Raw genomic sequence first — 18,791 nt, 5'->3', positions numbered from 1 at the left:
TCAACTTAGGGCCGAGGGACGCGAGGCTTCGAAGTGAATTAATGCAGGTGACTGCATGGAAACCAAGAGACTCAAGCTGGCCTCCGAAAATAATGATTAAGATAACACCAAGTTACAATGACCGCAATTTTTGGATTCCCCTACATTTTAATGTCAGGATCGTAGAAAGAAATGTGTAAGACAGACACAGGTTTGTATCAAAGTTAAACAAATCATCTGGCCAGCAAGAAAGGCAAGAGAATTAACTCACTGGCCGCAAACCCCCAAGGGGCCCAAGAACTCGGAAGTGAATGACAAACTCTTAACACATTTTTTTTCACGTTCCCTCTAAATATGAATATAAAACTGTCCCCAAACAATTCTGACATAATTCGATGTCTGTTGATTACCGCCACAATAGTGATCAAGGAAAATTGCAAGGTCACAGGTGATTCCACCAATTACCTTTGATTTAATCAACCTGTATAGTGACTCCAATTTTCCCTCAGTCACACCCAGTTGACAGTAATCGGCCTACTTTCAATTGGTTATTATAATTATAGCTTGGGTGAAATGAAATGATTAAAATGATGACAGTGATACAATTAAGACACAACTGTTTATGAGAGGTGCCTCACTAGGGAAGCGTCCATGGTGTCTTATTTCAGTACATTTACAAAACCCTTGACGTTTTACCAGGTGTGCTACATCCACGTCAACCGAGCAGCAGAGAGACCCTTGCTTCCAAAATGTCTTGACGGTTCCAACTGCGTCAAAACCGGTATGAGTTGTGTATTGCGTGACCAGCGAGTCAAAATTGTCCCTTGTCCGTCAAATATTCTGGAAGCGCTTGGAGTTTTGTGGGCAAGGTATCTATCTCCGTGGATCGCATCACTTTGAAGAGTAGCTTGGATGCTTACTGCCTGGTCAAGACACCTTGTCTGTCAGCTCCAAAAGGGTTTTCATCAGCATCTCCGGGTTAGGCTTCGACGCTGTAGCGGCCACCGAGTAACCTTGCTCCTCCATCGCTGCTGTCGTCGTTGGACCGATAGAAATAAACTGCGTACACCGAAGACAGAACGAAGGGGAAAAACAATTCACGTAACAGATCACTAAATCTCCAGCTTTTTGGTATGCACCTAATGCGGCATGATTTCTTGAACAACGACATCTTTAGCCTGTAATTTGGGACCCATATGGAAACATTCGTGCACTGCTAAGTACGCAATGCTAAACTCTCTGCCTGGGCAGAGTACAATTAACAAGTTAAGACATGGATTGGCACAGAGTCTGAAGCAGAAGGAAAGCTCACATGGCTAAATTTTAATGTTTGCATCTCTTTACAGATGCATCATGGAAGTTTCTACTTTCGAACAACGATGCACCTGTTTCAGCTGTGGCTATCACAGATACTGAATCCGATGGTGGAATGAATACATTTTGGTTGTGATGAAAACTCAACCATTTTACATCTCGGAAGCAAAATGGTTAGCTTTCTCTGGAGAGAGAGAAAAATCATTCAGATGTCACAGCGAATCCCCATCATCATAAGTCAGGGTCTTTGGCGCATGGGAAACTGTTATTTAGCACGGGCAGACAATGAAAATATTGACAAAAGGTAGTGGAGAGTCACTTGTATTTCAGGACTACAAATCATGATAAGTGAATGCTAAAGAAATGACAGGACAAAAAGGTCGCGCGGCCTTACAATCAGACATAATTTCCATTCTGCTTTCTGGGCATGTTATGTCTAACAAAAAAGGGCGGGAAAGGGGGCACGCTCGTTCGTTGCTAAGGAAGGTCTGGCCCCACAAAGTATTTGCTATGGATTTGGAGACTAGCCCCGGGCACCCCAAATATTTTGATGGATAATCTCTTAATGAAATGCTGAGTTAGAGCAAAAGTGTAAAAAGCGGCAGCACCTTTAGAATCGGGCCTTATACCGACGGCCTGTGTTGTATGCATTCGGTCCAAACACTTGTCGGCTAAGTTGCCAACACAGGCGTGGAAAGGCTTCCGACTTAAGCAGGGTGACCTGTTGCAGAGTCCTGGCTTGGTGAGGAGGGGCTTTCTGAAAACTGTCAAACAACTGCTCGTCACATTCGGCGCCCTCCTCTTCATTGTTCGTTTTGAGTGCCTTGCGTGCGTACGCCAAAATGCAAAAACGTGGGCCACAAACTTGCAACATGTACCCCGGGGGAAACAGGTGATGTGGCGGGAAGTGTACCGTACGGCAAGCAACCCCTGTCAAAGCACCTCGGGTGTACACGCAAGGATTACTGCTGACGGACAAATAGCAACAAGAATGCTTCCTCTCTTTGATGGGTATTTTTCAGCGGTCGTGGGATATGTTTAATTCCGAGCAAACACCACTTTTTTTTTCAAATACCTACACCACCTGTAATTGCCCGGTAGCTTACAGTACCATTCAAAAAGGGGGGAAATTAATAATCTGTTCGTGTTCATTTCAGTCAAGAATTTCAACCATTCTCCGTTTGCTACCCGACACCGAGCCTGAACACTGGGCGAATTCTCTCTAGGCGTATACTGATTGTTAGGTGAGCTTTTCAGCCGGCAAAGTTCACTGACTAGATTATGGGCGAGCCGGTTTCCCTCTCGACAAAAGCCTGTCAAATGATACGGTGAGTTAGGTGCCAGCCGAATGTGCAGAAAAAGCTGGGGTGAAAAGCTAACTCCAACACGTAAAGATTTGTAAACTTTTGCGGCAGTTATATCGGTATAACATTGACGACAAATAATGACCACATTTTACCCTAATCCTGCGTTGGTCATATCCCTCCTCGTACAAAATACGAGTTCTCACAATTTAAATCACACCTGTATAGTCCTCAGTACAATTACCAACGAGGACACAGCCAAGTCCTCGCACAGTCAATCACAAGACATCTAAGTCTCAAGTCAGGTCGCAGGTTATTTCAAATGAAATCTGGCGAGGTATTTCTTTGCTAAACCTTTATTATTTGTAACTTGTCAGTCAAATACTTTTAAGTACTACCGCAAATGCAGTTTAATACTGAGTAGATTTGAATGAGTAAAAGTACAGGATAAATATATCTCAACGCTAATGTAAGCCTGATATAGTATTCACTGTACTATTACTGATGTGTGTAAAATGGACTACTAGTATGCTTAATTATTGTACAAAACTAAATACAAAACAGAATACAAGTAGGCCTAATGCAGCCTTTTTATTTCATGAGCAGAACTTCTTTATATTTAAACTACAATGATACTCAACACTGCTGTACCCAGGGGAGGAGGCAAGTTGCCCCTGCCCTCAAGACATGTTGCCTTACTTTTTTTAATTCTGGGGTATTGAAAGCATCAGAAGTGCATAAACAGTACCGCCACATCTAATCTTGGGAAAAGATTTTGTTATGAGTTTAAAAAAACACACAGAACGGTATTTTTTTGGGGGGGGAATCAATTTTGTTCCCTTTGACCTAAGACCTGGAAACATTACTGCCAGTGAACTGGATGCCAGTATCTATCTGCACTCTGCGGTTCAATTTATTCCTCAGTCTGGAGTTAGCTTACATCGTTATCACCATTCGGAACCCACCCTTATACCCTACAAAGAGCTAGCTATGAACTCTGCAGCAGATAAAAGGAAATATGTTATCACCTCTGCCATGTAAATGCCGACCTTTCATAAACGAGACAGAGTGACCTAGTTTGTACTCAAATCATTATAAAAAAGCACTGACTTTTTGTTAGAAGGGGGCAGTCGAAAAAAGTTGAGAAAGTAGGATTTTCCAAAGAAATCTTGGGTTAGTAGCACTTCATGCCCTAATTTTTTTACCGGTATTCAAAGTGACGTAATAACAATGAGGGCATGTCCAAGAAAAAAGATTTTGTAAAGGAGGAAAGGGCAAAGGGATACCTTAAAAAACAATACATCCATCTGTGAAATCTGTGAAACTACCTCTTGCAAGTAAAGCTGTGGAGTTTCTTTGACGAACAAGTAATTTCATTTCCAAGTCCGGGTTAATGCCTTACCCCTAACGAAACAAAAATGGAACCCATATTTTTCCTTTCATCTTGTGTTATCATCCTTGACATCTCTAGTTTTGGAGTTTGGAGATGTATTCAACAACATCCCATGAACTGGGGCCCGTGGATTCGGCACTTCTTTCGATGAAACATACTGCTAAGCCGTGAGTTATGGCTGGCTAGTTGTTAAAAGCACATTTGTTTACACAAACATTGTATATAATGCAGTCTAGCAGTCCACTTAAAGAAAAACATTGTCTACGATCCCCTCCCCCAACATACACACCCCCAAGATATTTATTTAACAAGCCACTTTGGCCGTAATTTACACACTCCAGCGTTGAAGTGGATGGTCCAATGCTTTAATACATTTTCGAAACGCTGGTAATGAACCTCTTTTTCCAATACCGCCCAAAATCTTGAGTTTCTGAAAATCAATTAATCGCGTTTCCTGCGTCTGATGGAGTCAGGCCGAATTAAGTTTGCCTGAAGCATGCTTGAACTTGCTTAATGAATTATATACTTTAATCCATCCAGTTTTTTTCAGCAAGCTGTGACTTAATAAATTAACTAACAAGTTTCCATCTGCTCAGATAGTAAAGTTGCCTTATGAGAAATCCAACAAATATCGCTGATTCCACTGCAAAAGATACATCAAGAATTTGGATTGTTAGCGATGCTGCAATTTTGTTTAAACTTCCAACCGATTGATTGAACACAGAGGTATGAATCCTGATAACTTGAGACTGCTTTGGTGGGTAGAATAAGCATTTTATGTTCACTCAAGGAAGCCCTGAGTGCCGGAATGAACGCTAGTCTGGTTTCCTGCCCAAAGATTCCCCGACGACTCTTGATAAAAAATTCTTGATTTGTAGAGTAATCAGAATCATTGGGTCTGGTATCCAGACTAAATGAATGTAAGAAGGGCTGAGTTCGACTGAAAGTATATTGGAAGTTGTTCACATAAAAATGAGTCTGCAACCAAACGATCAGTTATTTTATTGTGAATTAATTTTCAGTGACCTGCAATATTTCAACTAGATTGAGTGAAGTGTGGTGGTTTTCCGTCTGGCGACATCCGTTTTTCCCCAATCACCAGAGCTGTGTTGTAACTGTAAAGGTCAACAGGTGACTATAGAGCAGGAAAAGTCCTTGACATCATCTTTAAAAAAAAAAGGGAGCGTTGGGAGGGGAGGGCCTTTGCCCTTGACATACAGACGGTTTAGCCCCCCCCACCAAAAAAAACCCTGAAAGGTAAACAAAGAAAGAACCGCACGAACTGACCCAAACCAGCACAGTATGGCTTGGAGACAAGTACCACTGAGCAAACCTATACCTATTTGTTGGAATACTTCAAAATAACCAAAAAAAGTGTATTATTTGCACATAGAAATAACACAATGGGCACCAATGACTCAAATGATATCAAAGCTAAGCAATTAACAAACTGAATTTAATGAATCTTTCTACAGATTAATTATCAATTCAAATTAATTAATCTTGATTATCATTTGCACCGAAAAGATAAAGGATATTTTCAACTTCTGAACTGAAAGTAATGGAAAATATATGTTTCTATGTTGAGTTCTCTGAGATTATTTTCAATTTCCAAGTTAATAAAATCAGGGTTCCTGCACCTAGGACAATTAAATTCAATGACTTTCCCATGATGTTAGTCATTTTTACAAAATTCCACGACTTTTCCAGGCCTGGAAAATAAAAACAAATCTCCCTGACTTTTCCTGGCTGCAGGAACCCTGTAAAAACATCCACGGGTGCAACACAACACATGGTGAGGGTGGTGTGTGTGTGTGTGGGGGGGGTTTGGGGAGATCGCATCCAAACAGAACATCAGGACACGTTCGGATGGTGATGCCCTTAATGTGCAAAGGCTGTTCCGGGGTCAGAGGGAGTATTTACATTCAAGTTTAAGCTGTGTATTCATGGGGTCCACCCGATGAAGGATTTACCACTAGTGAGGGCAGGAACCGCACACAAACGTGACACTCTGGTGATTTTTATGATGTCACCAAAACTATTAAACCTAAGCGGGGGTTTATTGGCCACCAGATCTCACACTTCCGATGAGACGTATATTTCACATTTTACAGTTTTATGGGGGAGGGGGGGGAAACAACTGTCATATTGAGACAGCTGAAAGTGGGAGAAAGCACTGAAGATTCCCAAGCTTTTGGCACATCTTTGTTTTGGAAAGAAATGTTTGTTTTTTTTGGAAGGCAGTAATTTAAAGGTTGGTGTTTAAAAACTTGGCCAGCAAATTGGCAGGATCTTTTGGTATGAAACAAGGCAATAAATAGGTGACTGCTATTAGGTAGGACCATGTACCTGTGAAGAACACTGAGGTAGAAAGAAGAATGCCAGGGCCTTTCTGAGAATTTTCAAGAAGCAAAACCCATCTTCTTCATTTGAATTCCAATTGAAAACAAAAAAGTCCCGGAGAAAAACTTGACCCCTTATCGAACTCCTCTCCGCTTGTATTCCATCTGCATGCGTAGGATTGATGGGTTGCCTGAACGACAAGAATTTCAATCGCCCCCTTGCATGGGAGCACTGGTAGGGGATATTAGGACCCCATTAGAGTCGGTAAACGGGCACCTGTATTTATAAAGCTACCGCAGGTGTGCTGGGCACAGCAGACATCACAGACTTGTCAATTCATCAATGCCACCGTGTGGCCGTTGCATGATGAAGTGCTAGTACCTGGCCGGTTTGGTTTACCGACTCCCGCTGCCTGTAACTTTGCCAAACCACAACCTGGACCAAATTCCTGGCATTCAGGCATTAAAAACTGCACAAAGACTGACCCCCGTGCAGCGGCAATTCTCTAATTTATGAGCAATAAGGTGCAGAAACAGAGAAACTGAATTCCTTAAAGTGTGATGAGATGAGGTCTTTGCCAAGCAATATGTAATTCTTTTGGCAAGAGAAATGGGATGGAATTTTTAGGTTTACCATGGCGAGAAGATCACTGTAGACCATGTAAATCTTCTGAATTATAAAAATGTGTGATTCAGAAGAACTGGTAGGCCCATCACTTGACCCTTTGGGTCAGTACAATGTGGGCCTAAATCCAGGGAACCAAGATGTAAGTACAAAACAGACAGGTATTTGCTCAGCAAACACATAATTACCATCCAAAATTCCCTTTGACTGTATTGCTTAGGGTGTTCCTTTAATGACTTTTGCTTACATACTAATTGTTTCAGAAACAAGGTTTGCCTGTATGAAGCTGTGACGTCACTTTTTATGAGCCGACTTGTAAAGAACTTGTGCTAAAAAAAGGACTAGGCTTATTTTTTCTTCACGCTTGTGTCAAGGACTTCTGCCGATGCTTGAAAATGATCCCAACTCAAACTGAGTGATAGATGCAGTTTAGCCAAAACAAGTAAACGGCTTTTGTCAGCGTCCGTATTTATGGCCCTCAATTAACAGTTTAAAGACTCATTAATTTACGGTGTGTGGGCCGGGCCCCCCTAATGCCTAGCTTGTACAGGTGTGTGGTGTTTGTAAACATCAGAGGTCGCTCTGGAGATAAACGAGTCTGTTTCCAGCCCTGCCGCCTGACCTTTGAATCAACTGAATGCAATGAGACAGAATGCTGGAAATGAATTCCAACTCTTTGGATCAGTCCTGAACTTGCAATCTTGTTTTCAGTGAAAGACCATTTGGGAAAGAGGAGGATTTCCGACCAAACCACACATAATGGAACACACTATGTTTGGTCTCCAACTGTTTCCCACCCCAACAGCCCAACTATTCTAATAACAAGAGCAAAAAGCCTCATAATGTGCCTGTTTAATAAACACTGGTCCCAGTGCCAACAAAGTACCAATGATAAGGAGCTGACTACAAATGCAGTGATCCTGTGAAGTGAGGTACTAGGGCAAAGATTTCTCGCCTTCAACAACTCCATGAAAACTCTGCATAGCAGGGAACCCACTGGTCAGGTTCCAATCCAACCTGACTTGAAGTGCTCCCTCAACGGCTGAGAAGAGACAAGTTAGTGGGATTTCTTTGGCGCACACCTGCAGACCATACAATCCAACAGCAATACAGGCAATTCATGACAAAGTGTGCCACCAAGAGGTTGCCACAGGGAGGCATTTTTCAAGTTTACGGTCAACAAAAAATTGGCCGACTCGCCGCAATGCGCATCTGAGCAAATGTCCGTGGACAACTGAGGAAATTCCTTGCCTCACCCGAAAATTCTATCTTGATTAATTAACACTCAAAAAACGCTTTTGAATCCTTAACCCTAACACTCCTCAGTTTTCCAACAGGTAAAGGATTGAGGAGTGTTAGGGTTAAACAATTAAAGTTCCCCCCCCCCACACAGTGCGGCTGGCGAATAGAACTTTGCCAATTTTTTCCCCATAATGCACTGCGAAACAAGCCTCTCCATGGAAACCTCTTAACACGTTGACTGCCGCGCATAATTTCAAAGGGTCTTTCCCATTTGCCAAGTGTTGTACGCATGCATGCATATTTAACAGGTGCCCTTCAGGTGTCTGTTTGAACACCAGCAGCATATTTGTTCTTCGGTGATGCGTCACAGTATCAATACAATAGCCTTTCATTTCCAACAAGTATACTTGTAGTCGGCGGTCAACGTGTTAATGGCACACTGTATTATACATTGCCTGTATCAGTTGTCCATGCTCATGCGGGTTCTACATCAAATGTGCATTAACTTGTGCGGGCATATAGTGAACTCCAACCAAAGGACCGCCATTGCTACAACGTGCCGTCTCTTGATCCAGTCCGGTACAATGACCACTTGGGCAAGAGCTGGGACACAACCCACACGAAAGCTTAGCCGGACTTTCACAAGTCTGTACCCACTGCCATCAAAGGAGACTTGGAATCTGACTTTTGGCAGACTTGCCCGTGGTTAGGGTGGATTCAAAACTGACACAAATGTAGCCAGAGGAAGCACTAACGTCAAATGAGTCTGACAATATGATGCTAGTGGGCAGTGCTGGAGGACTCGAGTCCGGACCTTGACTTGAGTCCGATTTTTACGGACTCGGACTCAGACAGCAAGGACTCAGACTCAGTGGACTCAACCACAGCACTGCTAGTGGCTAACATGAAATGCCAATATGCTCAACCAACAAGTGAAAGGTTGTTGCCCCTCGGAAAATATTCCTTTCACTCAAGGTGAATGCACTATGCCCAACGGATACTTGAAGGAAAACTAAGCTAAGGACCAGTAGTGCTTGCAAACTTCCATTCAACTGCGATGACCTCTTCAACGCCAAAAATAAGAAGGAAAAAAAAAAATCACTTATGACACTTCTGTAATTTTTTTTTCCTTCAAAATTCTGAATTCAAGGTGCAAATCATTTCCTCAATACGGCCCGCTGACACTGGGGTATAAATATTTACTCTCCTACAATCAATTCTGGAAATATAGGGGTGGAGGAAAGCCCCCACCGCTGGACAAACGTGTCAGAAGTTAAGTAAACTAGCAAAGGAATGGGCATAAACAGGGCTCAGAGATTAAGGGCTGCGATGACGGGCTGGAGTGGAATTCCTATTTATCAGGTGGCGAGCGTGGTGGCGCGATTTTTTGCCATGATCGCACATCTTGCGGTTTGACATGGCAAATGTGGCAGGTGTCTAGGTGAATCATTTGAGTGCGTGGCATTGGCCTATAGATCTGGGGGGGGGGAAGTCCCCCCACATGTTGAAAGTTGTTTTACCCATATTGACACTGCAAACACTTTGAAAAATGAATATTGCCAATATAAGAAATTACACCACATATAAATGAAATGTGACCTAATGTGCCAAGATTTAGCATCTAACCACAAGAGCCCGACCACCATAATGACTCATAAAATTTCACACTGCCCCTTGACATGTGTTCAAGGAACATGACCAATAATGACCTTGCCACACAAGTTTACTTACAATTCTCACAAGAATGACAAACTTACTGTGGTGTTGGAAGTGTTCAGTCTTTTCAGGACTTCTGCTGAAAACCGCACCCCAGACGGACTGAAGAACACAATCACATCTGGTACAGCCTGAGGATAGCAAATAAATTTCAAGGACAATTAGGAATCTTATTTTAAGAAAAATATCAAGTATCTCTTTTTCAACAAAACATGCCAGAGAAACCCCTAAGCTTTTCATACCAATCTTTGTTGTTATAGGGAATGATTCTCTGAGAGAGGGCTTATGGTGAAAAGAAGTATGTCAGTGTGCCAGAGTTTAAACATAAGATTTGTTGAACATACCATATTGAAATATCTGTCCACATTTTCTACCAGTGTTGGACTGCAGATTGTCTGATATACAGTGTCTACCTCGTAGCTGATTCCTGTAAAACAGAAAAACCAACAAAATAGTCGTATTGTCTGCTCCTTGCTTAATAACACCCAAAACTCACGGTACTGGAAAAATGGACGCTGATTCAGAGCAATACATACAATCAGATCTGTTACTTCTTCCAAGCAGATTTGAGAATCAAAATGTGAAGTAAGAAAGTTCTGCAAAATTCTACATTGACAAACTGTGTAGTGTATCTCCAACATGTGAGAGAAAAAAGCCATCTTCTCCCAAATCGAAACAATCCTCTTTCTAAACAGTTCTTATAAGTAAAGTATGGTCCCCTCCTCCCCGCCAAGAGAAACCACAATACAAACATCATCTCCAACTGTGTTAAACACCGAATTAAATTGGATTAAAACCATCAAATCTCAAAAATGAATGCAAACCACCAACAGATGAGCATAAACACCCTCCTAACACTCTCCACAAACTGAGCACACACACTGCACGCTGCACAATAACACCACAAAACACCACACTGACACCAAACACATTGATAACGAGGGAAGGCATTCAACAATACCTGCTTGACGCAGCCCCTTGGGGAGTTCCTCTCTTGCCAGTTCACCGCGGGGTATAAGCAGAGGCTTACTTCCCGGGGCAATGCCTGAAATAAGCAGTTACAATGCGAGAACCAAACTTCACAAAATAAGTCCTCAGACTACTTTCTGACGACTGTAATTTGGTTTTAGTTTTGGGAAGAGCAAATTGAACTCTATCTTGCACGAAAATGGACATTACACGGGTGAAAAAGTTGAGGGTTCTTTTCATTTTCACTGCGCCAGATTCTTTTAGAAACTCTGGTGACTTGTGACTCTTTCTGTTAGATTGGGTCGCCTTACCATTGATGTTTTACTCCTTACACTGTGAGAAGTCCCTAGATATAAGGAAACCCAAGTGACACAGGTGGATATCTGATTCTACCGTTCAGTTTCTAGTATCTGCAAATTCTGCATATCTTCAAACAACCCTCCTGAGAACGGAGCACAACTTTTTTCTATTCACTTGCCATGAAAAAAAAAAGAAGAAGGTTTCTAATAGCATAACTTCCAACATATCTTTTGGTTCATTTTATTCTCCAGAATAAAGTCTGGTGCCGCTTTCCCATACTCAACTTCGTCTCAGTCTCAGGCTTGGTTCCCAAACCAATCCCCGATTGTGGACCTGAAGCGTTTAAATCACATTGGATTACTGAAATTTTTGGCTTTCTTGCATCATATCTGATGTTTTGTGGCACTATTAGACTGATTACTGCGCTTACAGCTTCAAAGTCAGCTAGTTAAAAAAAACAGTTGAAGCCTGAGACGGAGCCGAAGTTGAGTATTGGAAAACGGCCCAATAGCTGAGCACAGTGAACTTTGGTTAGCTTGATGACTTCAATTCAACTCAATAAAAAACAGTGCCTTCAATACCCATCAATAATCATGAATAAAGTGTGAAATGCGTACCCAGCAATGGTTATTAGTTTGAGAGTAAATTTGGAAAATTTTCACAATTTTTGCAAGCCTCTGTATAGTGAAGACAAACTTCCAAAACAAATGTTTAACCAGAGTGCACTCAGTGATCCATATTGCAAAACTGCATTTAATCCCGGTGGCTGTTGGAGGTTGCATGTTGACTTAAATTCTACTGGTTAGTCCTGAGGCGGTCACGGATCAGAAGTAAAAGACGCATGGACAGCGCTGTCATTCTCTGCTTGATCAACTGCTCGATCATACAATGGCAAGAATTTTTCTGGATGATTGTAACATCTGCTACACAAAATATTCACCCCCTTTAGAGAAGTGCATTTACACCTGTAGGCTCTTTGAAAAAGATATTGTACATGTCCTGTGCAAACACCTGAAAATATGAGCAATATTTTCATGGAAAAGTAAACAGGATCAAATAAGTTTGACTTGAACAATGTCAGGTACACTGTTCCTGTTTGACCGTTACGGCAATTGTGCACTTGATACTGAAACTCTGGACTCAACATAGACTGTTGCTTTGCGTTTTGAACAAACTGATGGTCAGTTTTGCAGCGCAGTTTATCCCTAGAACCCTCCTAGGTCTTTAAAAATCCACCAGGAATTTTGGGATCATTTTGCAGAACAGAGGAAGAATGAGCCCTGCCAATGTTACTTTATGTGACACTTGGTGCCACTGAAAAGTTTGTGTGCAGGGGAATAGCCTCAATCATTTCCCACACAGTTTTGGAGGATTCAAGAAAGTTCTTTGAATCCAAGTCAAAGATATGCGCATATTTCCAATATCTGCCTCAGCATGTATCTCCCGATGTTTTCCCATTATTAGCCAATGACATTTCCAAAGAACTTGTTACCAACTAAAAAACCTTCCCTAATATTTTCTTCATTTTTTTTTAGAAATGATCTGAAGATTCAACCCCACTGACGTCTTTAACCCTCACTGTGAGTGTAAAGCACGACCCAAGTTTTTAAAGAGAATAAGACATGTAATACAAAACGTAGCAATATTACCCTCTTTGATGACCTTGACCAGGTTGACAGCACTGCCCGAATCCTCCCCTAAGGCTGTCAACCCCAACTCTCTGGCAGCCACTGCCGTTGCTGTCCCCACGGTGTACGTTGGTAGAGCTGCCCAGTCCTTCCCTCTTCCCTCTTGCCATTCTGCGGGCAGAATAATCACCAGACATAAAACACACACCACACCACTGGGAGAGAATTAAATTTTGACTGTCATGGCACAAAACAAGATGGACATCCACAAGCGAGGTTGGAAAAGATCTGTCGATGAAAATGAAAGACTGTTGAGACTGTGGACTGGAAACACAGCCAGGTTTTTTCGTCTTACTCCTGATACAACAAGGCTGTCGTCTCATTCACACAGTCTGTGTTTATTCAACCTATGTGTTAGCAGTGAAGAACTAAATGCATGTACATGTATGATATGATATGAACGGTGAGTTCACCTTCGAGACTTGAGAACTTTCTGACGCACTTCTCCACGGCCTGGACGGTTCTCGCACTCGAGAATACAAGCCCAGAAAACTGTTCTGGATGGGTGATGTGAGAGTAGAGGCTCTCGAGATTGATGAACTCAAAGCTGAGGGGAGAGATGGACGTAGTGTCAAGGCCCTTCTCTGCAAACAGCTGCAAAGTTGGAGCAAGAAATGGGAACTGAGCATGAAGTCTGTTTCCAGTAATGACATACTGTTCCCCAGATGAATAGAGCCAGTTGATGAAAATGCCAAGACAGCCTCCCAAGCTCCAGCTACGAGTTATTCAACTCAAGCTAGCATCTGCCAAATCGGCTAGATCAAAGGGAAAGGGAAATGTAATGAAAACAAGTTTGGAAAACAGGGGCAAGATTTGAACCAAAGACCTCTTGGATCAATGCTCCAAGTGAACTGAATCTCTCTTTGCTAGTTGCATTCTGATGGATCAAATGATCCCCAAGCAAAATTGAGTGCATAGACAAGAAGTTTACCCCAATCACTTCAAACCAGAGTTGGATACTTAATCATTGTTAACAGTCACTTAGTCTCTCCATGATTTTGTGTTTTCACAGTCTGAGTTCTTTTTTTACCCATTCTTCAAGGGCCCCTTACGGCGAGAGATCAAGCTCTGAAATTCCACTGCTTGCCACCCCTATGCAACAAATTTGGTCTCTTGTCTGTTTTTCGTCTTTGAGTCTTCTACGGGGTAATTCTTCAACTTGCACGGATCTTTTACAATACTTTATGTCCCCTACCCGATTCTACGATGAAGGCCACTATGAAGTTATGTTATAAGTTTATTTCCATCAGGTTTACAAAATAAGGTTCAGAGGCATAGGCTACAATTTTTCATTCACTTGACAGGCAACATAAAAAACAACTTTTAAAAGCACTAGCCTCTGTCGAGCAATTCTACACTAAGTTAGTTAATAAAACTGAGCTGTGCTGAAGATGAATAGGCAAATCTTGCAGTAAATCAATCAAACTGATTATTTGTTTGACCTATAAAATTAACCTGATTTAAACATAAATATAAATCCAAGTAAAAAACAGCTTGATAAATGCTTGTTAAATAAACTCGACCGATTTATGACCTCACGGAAGACGGTTGGCGAAATGCAGGTATCCAATCATAATTCATCATTCACATTCCACTACTATTCAAGCCAGCAAAGAAGAAGAAGAAAAAAAAAACTAGAGTCACTTGAATCCGTCATGGTAAATTACATTTACACAAGAGATTCTCATGGCTGACCTAGTTCACACCGACACGCAGCTTTTCATTCATGGTGACTTCTGACTGAAAGGACCCTCCAAGCCAATTCTTCCCATTCTGTGTGGTAAAACCAACACAGATCGGAAACGCTCTATTTACACATACAAAAACAAAACACCAGATCTCGGGGCACTTCCACCTTCCACAGCAAGCCCACGCACCGGATATACATCCAGGGGCATGCGAAGCAAATAAATATATTTATCTTCGACTTGAGGATAGATGGCATCCAAACCTACTGTGACATGCACGTGAACTGCATTCTGCCTCCAGCCTTGGGGAGAGAAAAAAGTGGGAGCTACTTATTTCACTCAACGCACTATTTGGAATTTGTCAGGTTAAAGCTGCTGCATGGCTTCTCTTTAAGATGTTATACTTGGGGCTGGAAGTGTAAATCACGATACTTGTTGGAAGAGTAACTCTGCTGCTGGCATTCTAGCCTTCTGTTAAGGTTTCTGTCTAATTTTTGAGGTTTTGCAGACCAAGTATGGCGTTATGGATAAATGGAAGGACAGAGATTGAAGCATTTCCACAATTTGTGCATTTGTGTTTTACTTGACAGCCACACACGCTAAGCAGGAATCTTCAAGGTCAAGGAATTTACAATCAGAAAGTTGTAGACAGCGGCCTGAGGCAAAGTTGTGGTTAGAGAATTGACCCTTTTTTCAAATTTAGGCTTTGTTTCCATCTGTGGCTCCACCTGCAGCTCCACAATTCAGTTTGAAATGTCTGATGAGGGAACCAAAACAAACTTCTTCATATCTTGGCCTCGCATTTGACAAATGGATGCTTGTGTATCCAAACAGTGAGCTGTGTTGAGCTTACAAGAGTCTCAACTTAAGGCATCGAACCCACAGAATTGAAGACAGAAAGTAAACGTGGAGATGCAACTGAGATTTGGAAAACCCAAACATCTGTCAGAGGTTACTTTTCAACACCTGAGGGCGCTATAATGCAGAAGCCCCAGTGACAACTTTATGAAAAGTAAGAAAGTTGAACAAAGTATACTGCTATTTGCTAATCGGAATATTGACAATTTTCTTCCATGCAGGGTATCCGTTTCAAAGTTAACTGTTTGAAATTTCGGGGAGGGGGGGAATCTGGAAATTCTCTGGAGGGTGTATTAAATGGAGACACATGGGGAACAAACAGAGACGCAACTAACTTATGAATAAAATTAGGAAGTAAAACTTCCATATAAACATGAAAATTATGCATTCACACTGCAACTGACCTAGAAATTCCATAAACACAGAAACGGAATGGAAGAAAACACATAAAAAGGGGCCAGCTCTTTGAATCAGAATGTGATCTCTAAATATGGTTGCAGAGAAAAAGTCAAAGCAAGACTGTCTCTTTAAGCTTCACCATGAGAGAGGCAATTTGTACCTGTTACCGGGTTGTCAACTCTTCCTTTAGTGGGGCAATGAATCCCTCTTCTCAAAATCAAGGCCATTTGTGTTTACTCTAAGTTTTGCTTTTTTGGTCAAACAGTGACAGTCAGGGTTTAGTAAGAATTTTTTTTTCCATCAGAACTTTTGATGCAGTGGACCCACAACACAAAGAAAAATTCAGAAATGCATGCGCAGTATGGGGTCAAGTTAGTTTTTGGCGATTGGTGAAATGGATTCTTCAGACATTGTTTGTGTCGTCTTCAAATATACAGCTTGCTGGAGAGGCAAGACAATATCAGAATCTCCCCGTAGGATGTGTGTAATTGAAACTGAAGCATTTGGGACTGTTAGGGATAGGAATTTCAGTGCGCTAAGCTGATCAATGTCCCTCAAGAACAGTCTCAATTGGCCTCCTGTGACTTGCTGTGCCATTTATGTGTATCCTACTGGCAGGAATGTTTTAACCACTTGCCACCAGGGTTTCCAGTACCAGACACGTATGCTTTATATGCGTGGCCGGGGTTTCCGAAATTGGACAAAGGGAACTGGGCCTTGTAACAAAAGACTGTACTCGGAACAAAAGACCAGGTTGCTGGGCATTACCAACATTTTTTTCACTCTCAGTAGTGGAGATAATCCAGCCTTGCTTTAAAACAGCATACCATGGTTTGAGACATTCAGCGAGTGGATTACCACTGGGGACAAAAGCGCTCCACAACCGCAGTGACGAGCCACACAGCACCGCTGCATGCTAATCTGGCCCCTATTGAAAAGAGGTCAGCAGCGCACTGTGCCAGGTTCGTGAGCAAAAGAAAGTTACATAACACCACACAATATGGGCTTTTTTTACAAGGCTGCAGGCCTGGCTGAAATACTCGGGCGTCAATAGATGTCGTCTGTCAGATTAGAGTAGCCACCAGACAGTCATTTGTGTGGGTGTAAACGTCCATTAATTGAAATGATGAATTTTGGAAGAATTTTGAAAACTGAAAATCTTGAAAATGTCCCGATTATGTGCATTGCATTTTTCAAACCACCCAGCAGCAAGTGGTAAACAGGTGAGTGAAGCATCTACGCTCCATAGAAAGTATATTATCAGACAGTATAAATGCTTCGGAAATGCAAGTATGAGTAAGTTTGCAGTACATCCAGGGATGTGAATGAACAACAAAATGGGGTCACACTGGGAAGAATTTCATAACGTGGACATCGCTTCTTTTTCCCTGCAGTGACATATCAGCCATCAGAAAACAAAGCCATGCCTAAAAAAAGCCAAATTTTGCAGGGAACATACTGAAGCATTTACTTAGAAAACTGTTGCGGACAAGTCGTGTAGGGATGGCAAAAAGGGTGTCAAGTGATGTCCGGGTATGGAACTCTTCTCACAGTACTTTGTTGTGGAGTTATTGCACCCATAAATGCCTACTTCAGGACTGCTTCTGGAAATTTTGAAAGACTTTCTGCAACCGAATTGCCAGGAAAATGAGTCAAAGGACCTGATGGGCATGCAAAATAGTTTGTGGCAAATTTACATGTGTGTCAAGTAAAAGCCGGCCGAGATGGGAAGACCAGCGTTTTAGAATTTGATTTCATTGTGTTTGGCTTACCTGTTGGTAGGGATCTTGCTCACTATCGTCTCGAGGAGCTCGCAACAACAAGACTCTCTTTATTGTTGCCATGATCTATTTTAGGATAAAATCAAATGAATGTCATCAGCAAAGATGTGAAGTTTAGATCGTCAAGCTTATATATGAAGGCTACCCCCAGAACTGTGGGGTTCGTTGTCTGTAGTGCGCCTCATGGGAGCGTGGCAGATGACGCACCCCACAGTTCTGGGCGTACATGAAGGTCAGACCATGGAGCTATCTTTTTTATAGCTCCATGGTCAGACATGTGAGGTTTTGAATCATGATATTATATAAACTTACTCACAAACATTTAAAGCAAAAATCGTCATGGTTATCGATAATAATGATGTTTTTATCAAAATTCATAATTTAATGTATAAAGCAAGGACACCATGCTGTTTAAGAATCTTTAGCCTAATAAAAACTGGAAAACTTGCCGAATAAGTGCTGCATGCTAGGAATGATGTAGGCAGAGCGGTGGCCAAGGTATAGCAGTACCAGGCTAAGCCCTACCCCCAGAACTGTCGGGTCCGACATCTGCCCTGCTCCGTTCGTGGGAGCGGGGCGGATGTCGAACCCCACAGTTCTGGGGGTAGCTAAGCCCAACTCTCAACCGTGTCAACTGATCACGGGATGAAGGACATAGAAAAACATGTACATGATGTACACAAAAAGAGCTGGCCATTTATTGTGCATGAACAGATTTGGGCACTTTGTTAATCACATGTCACGCAGGAATGGGTTCGGGTGACCGATCTTGCTGGAATCTAGGAAATGTCACGATCCAGATCAGATGGGCCTAGCCTCGTCAATAACACAAGTTCAGTGCAGATATGACATGGCACTGTCCATGTAAGCAGAATGCGCACCCATGCTGATTGGCATGGCAATGCATTGCCAGCGGCATGTGGAACAACTGAAAGCTGAACGAGTTTTTCGTGTGTTGTAGGCACCTGTTAATGCAGTCATCATGGCCATACGAATTTACTTCAATTATACTTCAATGATGGTCAGTTTAATTTCCCCGCCCTTGTTCCCCTCCCCTCTCTTACCGAACGCGTACATACCTTTTGGTTACTTCATGAAACAGTCGTCGTTGAATGTGTAAGCTTTACCAATATTTTTATGTAGTATGTAAATATCCAACAGTATAAATCAAAGATGAATTAAAAACATATAAA

General features: G+C 42.0%; 1 protein-coding gene across 6 annotated transcripts; it reads right to left on the bottom strand.

The window, feature by feature from the left end:
• Positions 1-112: 112 nt before the first annotated feature.
• Positions 113-18,725, bottom strand: LOC110973779 (uroporphyrinogen-III synthase-like). 6 transcript variants are annotated; one of them, XM_022224869.2, is made up of 8 exons: positions 18,678-18,725; positions 17,590-17,664; positions 13,286-13,466; positions 12,834-12,983; positions 10,877-10,960; positions 10,260-10,342; positions 9,957-10,046; positions 113-1,038 (listed from the first exon to the last, which is right to left on the bottom strand). In XM_022224869.2, exons 2-8 carry the CDS (start codon positions 17,659-17,661, stop codon positions 907-909), a joined length of 792 nt encoding a protein of 263 aa, XP_022080561.2. In that variant the 5' UTR covers positions 17,662-17,664; positions 18,678-18,725; the 3' UTR covers positions 113-906. The 6 variants fall into 6 exon arrangements, with proteins under 6 accessions (XP_022080561.2, XP_087001075.1, XP_022080560.2 ...); XM_087144949.1 differs by having other exon boundaries at positions 18,663-18,686; XM_022224868.2 differs by lacking the exon at positions 18,678-18,725 and adding an exon at positions 18,564-18,649.
• Positions 18,726-18,791: the final 66 nt, after the last annotated feature.

This window comes from Acanthaster planci, linkage group LG13 (genome assembly GCF_054643075.1).
Source record: "Acanthaster planci isolate LZ-2023a linkage group LG13, COTS_SCS, whole genome shotgun sequence".
Taxonomy (NCBI): domain Eukaryota; kingdom Metazoa; phylum Echinodermata; class Asteroidea; order Valvatida; family Acanthasteridae; genus Acanthaster; species Acanthaster planci.
The sequence above is the reverse complement of the archived record's forward strand: the minus strand, read 5'-3'. Positions and strand labels throughout refer to the sequence as shown.